General features: G+C 40.2%; 2 protein-coding genes across 11 annotated transcripts in view; one reads left to right on the top strand and one right to left on the bottom strand.

Annotated features, from left to right (window-relative positions):
* LOC109548820 (chaperonin-containing T-complex member BBS12) overlaps positions 1–3775 on the bottom strand; it is an 85823-nt gene extending 82048 nt beyond the window's left edge. For 4 of the 10 annotated variants that reach the window (XR_012331880.1, XR_012331876.1, XR_012331877.1 and 1 more), the window contains exon 1: positions 3640–3770. The gene's annotated coding sequence lies outside the window, so the exon portion shown is untranslated. Of the gene's footprint in view, positions 1–3639 lie in introns of all 10 variants that reach the window. The other 6 variants (XM_033856710.2, XM_033856708.2, XM_073804857.1 and 3 more) reach the window with 4 other exon arrangements.
* Positions 3776–4078: 303 nt separating this feature from the next.
* LOC101331702 (centrin-4-like) lies at positions 4079–7788 on the top strand. The gene is given in 6 exon segments (XM_019927886.3): positions 4079–4207; positions 5636–5682; positions 5684–5777; positions 6173–6301; positions 6915–7052; positions 7256–7788. Coding segments are annotated over 6 exon segments (627 nt in total). The 3' UTR covers positions 7346–7788.
* The last annotated feature ends 4005 nt before the right edge of the window (positions 7789–11793 follow it).

The following is an 11793-nucleotide window of genomic DNA, read 5'->3' on the forward strand; positions in this document are numbered from 1 at the left end:
AATTTTTATTGGAGTATAGCTGCTTTACAATGTTGTGTTAGTTTCTGCTGTACAGCAAAGTGAATCAGCTATATGTGTACATAAATCCCCTTTTTTGGATTGCCTTCCCATTTAGGTCACCACAGAGCACTGAGTAGAGTTCCCTGTGCTGTACAGTAGGTTCTCATTAGTTGTCTATTTTATACATAGTATCAATAGTGTATATATGTCAATCCCAATCTCCCAATTCATCCCAACCCCCTCAGTTAGCATAATGTTTTTGAGGTTCATCCACATTGTAGTATGTGTATTTCATTCCTTTTTATGTATGTATGTAGGTAGCTATCATTTTGTTTATGGACATTTGGATTGCTTCTACTTTTATTATTTTTAATTAATTAATTAATTTATGGCTGTGTTGGGTCTTTGTTGCTGTGCGTGGGCTTTCTCTAGTTGCGGAGATTGGGAGCTACTCTTTTTTTTTTTTTTTTTTTTTTTGCGGTACGCGGGCCTCTCACTGTTGTGGCCTCTCCCCTTGCGGAGCACAGGCTCCGGACACGCAGGCTCAGCGGCCATGGCTCACGGGCCCAGCTGCTCCACGGCATGTGGTATCTTCCCGGACCAGGGCACGAACCCGTGTCCCCTGCATCGGCAGGCAGACTCTCAACCACTGCGCCACCAGGGAAGCCCTAACAGCTTTATATAATTATGCAAATCTCCCCCTTTCAACGAGGCCTATCCTGAGCATCCTATTTAACACTGCAAACTCCTCTTTTCCCTTTACATTCTGGATTCCCTTTATTCGCTCTAATTTCTCTTTTCCCACAACATTATCACCTTATAAAATAGTACATACTCTACTTATTTATTTACTATTTATTGACTATGTCCCTCTGTTGGAATATAATTCCCAGAAGGGCAGTTTTAGTCACTGATGTATCCCATATACTGATAACACTGTCTGACACAATGCAAGTACTCAATAAATATTTGACAATGTGGTTTTCACCACATTTATTATCTTACATTTAAGTACAGAACTGAAATAAGACTAAACAGATGCCATTGTCAGTATTCCTCCACCATAAATTTAAGGTTCTACCACCTCTGGAGTCGACATGATTGCTATTTGGCACTGCTGTGGTTAAGGCCCTTTAATTGCTTCCAAAACGGTTCCTCCTTCACATGGTTGTCAGAATTATCTTTGAAAAGCACAAACCTAATCGGATCACTCCACTGCCTAAAACAACTATTCATCTTAGAAAATAAAGTCTTTACCTCGGTAAAGGTGTCCCATAATCTGACTTCAATCTAATTTATAAGGCTCATCTTCCACCTTTCCTTACAAACCCAATGATCTAGTCACACTACAACATACCTTTACTTTCATTTCCGCACATACTATACTCTGATTTGAATATCCTACACTTTCTTCACCTTGGTAAATGCTATATATCTTTCATGACCCAAGGCAAATGCCACATTTTTGATACAGCCTCCTCCAATGCCTCAAGGAGAAGTAGCACCTCCTTCCTGGGCTGCCAAAGTACTGTCTACACACATCTACTAAAGCACTTAGCACCCTGAATTAAAAATACTGTTTTTATGTCTGTGCCTATCTCCCCCACTACTCTGTGGGTTCCTTGCTTTCATTCATCTTTATACTCTACGCTCAGTTCCTTTCAAACTCACCCAATACATGGCATAGTACATGATATGTAGAAAGCATTAAATAAATTTAGTAGATTTAAGAGTGATAGTAGGTTTAACATTTTTCCAGATTAATATTATTAATGTTCTATAGTAAAATTAGATTAGTAACAGCTAGTTTTCAAGACTGAGTACTTCCTACCTAAGACCTAGAAACTGCAATCTGAGCCTATAATTGAAAAATCATTTTCACTAGAAGTTAATGTCCCAAATATAAAAGCCTAAATCACAGAATGATGTAAAAGCAGGTGAACACACTACGCAGCCTTTTAGTTGCCATAAGATCAAACTTGATCCAGGAGAGCCTAAAAAGTAGAATTGTTTCTACAAATTTGGTCATTATTCATTTCTGGTCTCAGAAATCCCTTTAATATTAGTAGTAAAGAAGAAGTATATGTCCTTGAAACTAATCAAGAGCAACTTTCTCAGTGAGATTAATGGCCTGAAAAATCAATATACTATAATTAAGTGACTGAATATTTTACCTAATTCACGAACTATCTTGAATTTGCATCGTTTAAATTTCCACTGGGGTAATTTTACACAGAAAAATCACTTCTAATATTAGAATAACTTTACCTATTTTCCAGAATCCTAATGAGGTTTTGTTTTTGGGTTTTTTTTTTTTAGATCAATTATTACAATGCTTGGGTGTCTGCCTGGTATATAACGTGAGCAAGAAAGGATGATGGTTTTGGAAAATGTGCCATGTTTCAACTAACTGAAGTAGGAAAAGTGACTTGGAAGACTACTTCAAGAATGTACTTTGCACATTTTTCTTTCCTTACCTTCAAGGAGATAAGTGGGATAGAGGGAAAAACCTAGGCAAAACTTAATATTCTTCCTGAATCCACTGTTGGAGAATCCTGTATGATTTTTAGGAAAAAGTACTTACTCTAGAGAAGGCACTGCAGGAGGCATAAAAAAGAGCCCTGATGTGTAAGCGATTAAGCGTTAGAAGTTTTAAGAGACTATCACCTCTTCATTCCTACCACCTCAGTCCTTCCCCTTCACCCTTTAGCTGGTCCCAGACAAGATTCAGAACTGGGCGGAACCAGCAAGTCTGGCCCTTTGGCCAAGAATTTGCTTTGATTTACAGCACTTATATGGCATCTGAATCTCGACAGTTACTGAGTCAAGTGGATTTTCAGGCTACCTATGTCGGACTCAATGCGGATCTATGCTGGATATATTTGGAAAACCGGCCAAATCTTGGGATTCAACCAACTGAACGGCTGTGGGTGAGAATGTCGGGGGCGTGGAAAAGTCTGATGGTGATTATGGGTGGGTCCAAAGTCCAACCCCGCAAATAAACGCTACAACACTGGTAAAGACTCTTTCCTATGCAAGGAGTCTTCATGTGCATCCTAAGACCCGCACTGTCCCCGTGCCCACACCACACCCCTCCTGTAAAGAAATGCTGCCTAGGGCTTCGCTGGTGGCGCAGTGGTTGAGAATCCGCCTGCCGACGCAGGGAACACGGGTTCGTGCCCCGGTCCGGGAAGATCCCACATGCCGCCGGGCGGCTGGGCCCGTGAGCCATGGCCGCTGAGCCTGCGCGTCGGGAGCCTGCGCTCCGCAACGGGAGAGGCCACAACAGTGAGAGGCCCGCGTACCGCAAAAAAAAAAAAAAAAAAAAAAAAAGAAAAAAAAAAAAAGAAATTCTGCCTACCAGGCCAGAATCGCTGTGAACCAAGGAGGAGGGAAGTCGCTAAAGGCCAAGCCCCAGGCACTGTGGAGGCTGAAGGATGCCTAGCGGCGCAAGGTAAGGACAGTCCCCTCCGCCTCTGGTAATCCGGCCGGTAAACCGAAGCTGGACCAATTCAGCAGACCCACCAGGCTCTAGAGTCTCATCCCTTCCCCCGGCCCCAAGAGGTTAGAAAAGCAAACAATATCCCCCCACATCTCCGTCAAAGACTTAGCAGTTGGTAGAAGCACCTCGCTACGAACCTCGGTCTTTTCTCCATCCCTACGGGAGGCTCCAGTTCCCCGAAGTTCTGCCTGACACTGTGACGCCAAAACGCCCGGGGGAAGAACCTTCCTTTCCGGTTCGCATTTTGCGCAAGTGCGCCGCGGGCCCAGCTGGGCTAACGGATAGTCCTGGTTGCTAAGAAACCCTACGGAAAGTTCTGCTTAATGGTAGCCTCGGAAAGGCATAGCGTTACGCTATTGGTAGAGAATAGAGTGGGGGATGGCCTCAAGGACCTTCTTTTGTGACCATTGGGTGGCATGACTGTCAATCAGTGGGGGCAAGCCTGTGTGGGCGGGGCCGCAGAGAGGTCGGCGAGAGCGGCCTTAGCAACGGCTAGCAGGCTGTGAAGACTACAGTCGGGCTGTGCGGCGGGCGGGTGAAGCCCGGAGGTCCCGGTTGAGGGCGCCGGTCGGGGACATGGTGAGTGCGAAGCTGCAACCACTTACTGGGGCAGGGCTGGGGCTGAAGTTTCTCCCCGGAACAAGGAAGGAATTTAGTTTACGAAATGTATTATTCGCCTCCTTTCATGATCCTCGACTGTCATTAGTAACCCCTCCCTTCGTCGCCGAATAGAAGCGCACTGTCCATAACTCTAGAGACAGAAGAGCGGTTCTCCAGTTCATTTTTTCCCCTCCTCAACCCCAGTAACCGCTACTACCAACGGTGTTGGAGACAGAAACCGCTCTCTAGCCAGAAATGAGTTGAATACAGAGAATAAGATGCTTTAAAACCGTTGGAGGGCCTGGGCCTCTAGGAAAGACATCCAGAACTCTGAAAAAACTGGCCGGGGGAGCTACGAACTCTGCCACTGGAACTGTTGAAGATGAGTGTATCTGCAGTCCAGGGATCAAGAATCTGATGCTGCCACAACCAGTCTTAAGATATGTGAAGCTGGCGTCTAGATACACGGGTCGTGGAGTCTCTGCCACCACTGCTTCTTAACCCAGAGCTGCAGACAAGATACTGAAATGAGGCTGCAGAAGAATCCCAGGAGTAACTCTGGGACCTTGCTTGCCAGCAGAAAATGGCAAGTAGCAGGAAGATGACCTCCATCTTCCCCAGATACGGATAATTGGTCCAACATTTATTCTTCTCCCAGGTCCCTGGAGTAATTTTTCACCTGGAAAATGTATTTTTTCATTTCTCAGTCTCTGCAACATAGAAAAGTATGTGAGAAGGTGGGAAAGGAAATGATGTTCCAATCAACCATGTCTTACAAAATAAATTTTATTATGAGACATACAGGCAGAGATGAGAGTAAATATGCCTTAAACACTGCTGTTCAGATATACCAAGTAAGAGACTTCCCTGGTGGCGCAGTGGTTAAGAATCTGCCTGCCAATGCAGGGGACACACGTTCGAGCCCTGCTTGGGGAAGACCCCACATGCTGCGGAGCAACTAAGCCCGTGTGCCACAACTACTGAGCCTGCGCTCTAGAGCCCGCGAGCCACAACTACTGAGCCCACGTGCCACAACTACTGAAGCCCCCGTGCCTAGAGCCCGTGCTCCACAGCAAGAGAAGCCACTGCAATGAGAAGCCCACGCACCGCAACCAAGAGTAGCCCCCGCTCACTACGACTAGAGAAAGCCCGCGCGCAGCAACAAAGATCCAGTGCAACCAAAAATAAAATTAAATTAAAAAAAGATATACCAAGTAAGGCCAATTGTTTTCTGACATAACATCTGCTATTCTAGCATGTCTTCTTTGCCTCTTTTCCATATCAAAAGTCACTAATTTGATGGAAAAACCTAAGATGTAAAAAAGAACCAGGCTTTCCAGCAAGATATGAATAACTAAAATCACAAATGTTAGCAAAGGGAAAGGGGGAAATTCTTGAAGTTCATTATATGATAGGGACTAGGATACTTGAATATGTTTATTATATTTAATTAGTTCATCATTAACTCTTCTGCTTCTGGTACTTTTTCCAGTTACACAGTTTATCTTTTACCCACATGTGTATTTATTACAGGCATCCAACTGCCGCACAAGTTCAGGCCAATGGAAGAAAAGAGCAGCAGAAATTGAATGAAACCCAAAAGCAAGAAATTAAAGAGGGCTTTGATTTATTCGATGTTGTTGGGTCTGGAACCAGAGATGTGAAAGGATTGAAGGTTCTGAAAATACTTATAATTCCAAAACATTTGAAAAACTCTCATTGCTTTGTTGCAATCTTTAAATCTTTCTTTAACAGTAGCCTTCTGAAAGCTTGATATAAAATCTCTTCAGTGCAGACACCTACCCCTGCAGTGTACATGCCTGGCCTGCATTAACAAAACAGTATCTCGTTAAGCATTTTATTCTTGTTTTATGAATGAGTAGGCCAAAGCCCATCGTGTCACAGTGACATCTTATGGCACGGTAGGATTGGAACCTAAGCCTGCTGACCTGACTTTCTAGGTTTAAGCCTAGTGCATAGTGAAAAAGAGAGAGCCTAGTAATTAATAGGTAGTTTAAGAGCTAGGAATGAGATTGTGGCCTGTTATAATTTATTTGCTTTCTATTTCAGATTGCAATGTGGGCCTTAGGATTTGAACCAAAGAAAGAAGAAATTTAAAAAATGGTAGCTGAAATTGACAAAGAAGGAATCGGCACCATTAGTTTTGAAGATTTTTTGGCCATAATGAATGTAAAAATGGTATAGTAGTGATTTTGTTTTTCAATGAAATACAAGCAGTAGCCTTCTACAATTTTTGGCTGAAGCGATCAGAGGAAGAATTGGAACTAGGTCTTTAAAGATGGGTAGGATTTAGATAGATAGGAATAACAAGATTAAAGATGTTTTCAGGGTAGTAATGAAGACTGTCCAGTGTGGAGAAGAGGTTTCTTGTTAGGAAATAATAAGGATATATGGCTGGATAGAGAGAACGGGGCCAGCATTTTTAAGCCTTGAAATCAGCAAACAATTTATTGAGTGCCTATTTTTGTCAGGCAGTATCCTAGGGAGCATTGAATGAGACAACCTCCCTGTTCTCTTGGAGCTTATATTTTTGAAATGGATCTCAGTTAGTGAGGTTAATACAAGATAGATTCTCTTTATCACCCTGTGGCTCTTCCACTTAAATAAACCCTGAGTTTCAATACCTTGAGGGCAGATGTGAATGCACTGGAATAATTGTTAAAAGCCAGAGCAGTAAATAGAGCTCAGCTACCTGCTGTGTTGCTGTTCTAGACCTCAAAGACCTATACATCCAGACTAATCAAATAAATAAATGAAAGACTAATGACATTCAGTTGTTTCTGTTTTTAAGAGTGAAAAAGATGAAAAAGAAGACATATTGAAGGCTTTCAAATTATTTGGTGATGATAATACAGGAAGTATATCACTAAACAATATCAAGGGGGTTGGTAAGGAACTAGGGGAAAATTTGACAGATGATGAACTTCAGGTAAATTTTACTTATTTGTATAATTATAATTTCACATATAACTTATATACAATTATAATTTATTATAATTTATAGCTATATTCTTTAGTTGTATTAATACATTTAAAATAAAATTTGGTTTTGAGTATGTATTTGAATGTTCATTTATATCATTATTCCTTTTTAATAGATTTCACATATCCTATTTACATTTCATTTTACAGGAAGTGCTTGATGAAGCTGATCATGATGGGGATGGAGAAATAAATGAGGAAGAATTTTTGAGAATGATGCAAAAGACCACTCTTTATTAATACTGTTTTTTGTTCCTTCTGGCAAGTTGTTAACAAGTTTGTATTTAAGTTCCATAATATCTGTATGTATTCATTTTCAGTGTTTAGTTTATGTACACAAACTGGCCTTTTGTTATCTAGTCCATGTGAGAAGTTACATGTTTCTACCAATATGTTGTTAAATCTGTAGCATCAAGAAACAAAGGAAATGTAGTGACTTCCTTGAACCATGAATCTGAGAACAGTATTAATTCCAAGTGCTATTTTTAGAGCCCCAGGGTCCAAAGACTTAGATTTTTTTTTTTAATTTAAGGAAATCAGCCCCACATCAAATGAATTTGACAAGCAAGCCATTACTTTCCCTGTTACTTTCCTTTTGTGCAACTCTAAAAATGATGAACATTTGCTTTTTAACCAATTATTCAGATACATAAAGCCTTAAATAAAACTATCTGGCAACTTCATTATTTGCTAATTTGCTTCTTATAAAGAAATTCAAAGCAGCACTTATATCATCCAGATTTCCCCATACGTTTGACCCTATAAGTTAGCATTTATTTAATACCTATGTCCTAGGGCAGGTGCTAGGGGTTTTACATATATTATCTCAGTTACTATTTAGAAGCAGTAGTATTAGCTCCATCTTACTACATATGAGAAAACTAAAGTTCAGAGAATTTAAAATTGCTAATTTGCCCATAGATGATAAAATATGGATCCTAAATCTTATAACCTCACTCTTCATTATGTTGCTTCCCTGTGGATAAAAACTCTCAGGATAATTGTGTGTATTTTCTAACTCATATAATTCTATGACCCTCTTGTAATTTAATTTTATTTGTTTTTTATGAAAAAGCCAAACTATGGGGAGTCTTTTGACCCCCGCTGGGCCGCACAAGAATGGGCCTTGGGCCTGGAACACTTCCTTACCAAGAGATGGAATCCTTACAGCTTACACTGGACTTGTCACCTTGTCTGTAATTATCTTTCCCTATTTCAGACTCAATGTGTACTGCTTTGTTCTGCTTAAGTACATGTGTCATATGGCACCTGGCCAACCCCAGTGCCTATCTGTCCCCTTTGGGGAGAAGACGCGGTTCTTCTGTTGTACAAGAAGGGTGTGTGTTGGCCAATTGCCCAGTGTCGGCTTCTGGGAGGGACCTGCTGGCTATAGGAAACTGACACTCACTACTGAAGCTGATCTTTCTCTGTCTTTTCTCTATTCTAGTAAAGCACTGTTCCAGCCAGTACTTAACTGCACTGTGTTTTCCTTAGCAACTCTGATACCAAGATGCAGTGGGCAGAAGTGCTTCAGCCTTCTGCTCCTGATAATAGGTAACAGATGCCACTTGCTGGACAAAACTCTTCCTAAAATCAAGTACATGGTAATGGTCTTTGGAGCAAGAAAGGCTGGTAGAAAATGTTCCTTTAATTGCCCCACCTAGTTTATTTTTAGCTCAACTGAAATGAAGACTAAAGTTTTTTGTTTTGTCAACACAAGAGAGGTTTTTATTTGATTTAAGCTAGGTTGGCATATGCTAATGAATGTTCTTAAGTGCTTCACAGTATTTTTAATTCCTAATTATGTAGCATTTCCTCTAGACGAAAGAACGATATACCTACTAAACATGCTTCATATGTGAAAATTATGGCCTTTAGGTTGTTAAAAGATTTATATTTTTAAGTGGGTAATACACTTAAAAATACACATGAACAAGTTTAAAGAGTTCTAAATAAGTCTTCTTACCATTCAGCCCCAGGTCTCCTCAGAGATAATTATTTTTACCAGTTTCTTATGGATCATTGCAGAGGGTGCATATACCTATGCACATGAATAAAGAATAGATTTTTTTCCCACAAATGATAGCATACTACATACATTGTATATATTAATTTTTTCACTTAATATATTTTAGTGATACTTCCAGAGCAATGCAAATAAAATGACTCATGCTAATGGCTATATAATATCCCATTGTAAAGATTATATTTTATTTAAGAGTCTTCTATTGGTGGACATTTTCTTTATTTCTAATCTTTTCCTTAATATCCTTATACATATGTCTCTGTATAGATGTGAGTATATCTGTAGAATTAATTCTTACAAGTGAGATAGTTGGGTCAAAAGCTATATGCATTTTAATTTAAACATTTTTTATTTTGATAGATATTGTCTTCTAAAAATATGTTTGCCAAGTTACATTCTTAATAGTATATGAAAATGCCCATTTTTTGATAAAGTATTACCAAACTTTTTGATTTCTGCCAATGTAACAAGTTGCAAGTCATATCTCATTGTAGGTTTAAATGTTAAATTCTATTATGAGAGGCATTGAGTATCTTTTCATATTTGGGATCTATTTTTTTCCTTTCTGTGTATTGTCTGTCTGTGTCCTTTGCCTATTTTTCTGGTGGATTTTAAAAAATTTATTGATTTCTAGGAGCTCTTTCTATACAAAGGAAATTAATCTTGTCATATGTGTTACATGTATTTTCCTGTTTGTTGTTTGTCTTTTGATTTTAATTATGGATCAGTTTTTAAATTTTAAAAAGTTTACTTCATGAGATTATTTCTATAGATGTTCAAACTATTGTAACAGTAAGAGGGCAATGATGTGTCTTTTATCAGTATTTATTCTCACAATAACTGTATTTGTCCTACGAGACTGTAGTCTAATTCTGAGAGTTAAAAAGTGGGGGACAGGCTTCCCTGGTGGCACAGTGGTTGGGAGTCCGCCTGCCGATGCAGGGGATGCGGGTTCGTGCCCCGGTCCGGGAGGATCCCACATGCCGCGGAGCGGCTGGGCCTGTGAGCCATGGCCGCTGAGCCTGCGCGTCCGGAGCCTGTGCTCCGCAACGGGAGAGGCCACGACAGTGAGGGGCCCACGTACTGCAAAAAAAAAAAAAAAAAAAAAAAAAAAAAAAAAAATTATACAAAAAGTGGGGGACAAGGTGATTATTTATCATGCCATTAAATTTTCCATTTGAAAAATAATCATCTTTACTTTTTAGATGAGATGATCTGGATTTAATCCAATGCTGGAGTAAGGGAGAGTTTTATAAGCATTAGATCTGTTTGAGTTTGCTTTATGTTTGACTGAACCCAACTAAAATGCCTCAAACTCTAAAAATGGCCCTGGGAATATTGCTAGAAGAGGAAAATCCAGGACCAGGCCAGAACTCTTGAGCTATTTTGGAACATATTCAGCCTTCTATGACTGCTGTGGCAGAAATTAACTCCTTAAGATGAAGTGAAATTTGTTGTGGTATTTACATCTCAAAATGTTCCCCTATTAAAAATACTTTTTGAGGGCTTCCCTGGTAGCACAGTGGTTAAGAATCCGCCTGCCAATGCAGGGGACATGGGTTCAAGCCCTGGTCTGGGAAGATCCCACATGCCGCAGAGCAACTAAGCCGGTGCGCCACAACTACTGAGCCTGTGTGCCACAACTACTGAAGCCTGCGCACCTAGAGCCTGCGCTCTGCAACAAGAGAAGCCACCACAATGAGAAGCCCGCGCACCGCAACGAAGAGTATCCCCCGCTCACCGCAACTAGAGAAAGCCTGCGCACAGCAACAAAAACCCAATGCAGCCAAAAATAAATAAATAAAATAAATTTATTTTAAAAATACTTTTTGAGATTTATAAATTTTGTAAAAAAAAGAAAAAATTGAAAATTATGACTATTTTATGGTTTCACAGTCAAATAAAGGCAGATAACGTAAGATGATAAGACTTAAAACGCTTGAATCATCTTAGCCAAAGATCTTAGAATTCACTTACTTTTATCCCAGAACAAATTCAAACTTACCTAGTTTTCTACATTTTCCTTCCTCTCCCGGGAGCAAGATCAAATCCAACAGTATGTGGACAACTTAAGAAGCTCTCATAAAGGCATAAAGGTGGTCGAAATTAGAATAATGCTTACTAAAAGAAAAATCATTTCAATCACTAATCAACATCAAAGTTTTTAGATTGTCTGCTAGGTAGGGGGGCTGTGAAGGATACAATGAATTAGATGTGGATCTTATTGTCTCTAAGTTGGCTGGTAGTTCATGTGGTAGGCATCTTCTGAAGTGGCTCTCAGTGATCCAGTTTCCTGGTATCCTTGCCTTCGTGTAATCCCTTTGTTGAGTGTGGAGTAGATCCAATGATTGGCTACTAATTAATAGAATATGGCAAAAATGATGGGAGGTCTCTTACGATATTGGGTCTTAAAAGACGTTTACTTCCCTCTACTGGCACTCTCTTGCCTTTTTGTTTGCTTGCTCTGGTGAAGCAAGCTGCTGTGTTTTGATCTGCCCTGTGAAGAGAACCACATGGCAAGGAGCTGAGAGCAGCCTCTGGCCAACAGCAAGTGAGGGACCAAAGCTTTCAGTCTGTCAACAAGGAACCAAATCCTGCCAGCAACCATTTGAAGGAGCTTGAAAATGGATCCTTTTCTAGTTCATCTTTGAGGTGGGCTGCA

Source organism: Tursiops truncatus, chromosome 5 (assembly GCF_011762595.2).
Source record: "Tursiops truncatus isolate mTurTru1 chromosome 5, mTurTru1.mat.Y, whole genome shotgun sequence".
NCBI lineage: Eukaryota > Metazoa > Chordata > Mammalia > Artiodactyla > Delphinidae > Tursiops > Tursiops truncatus.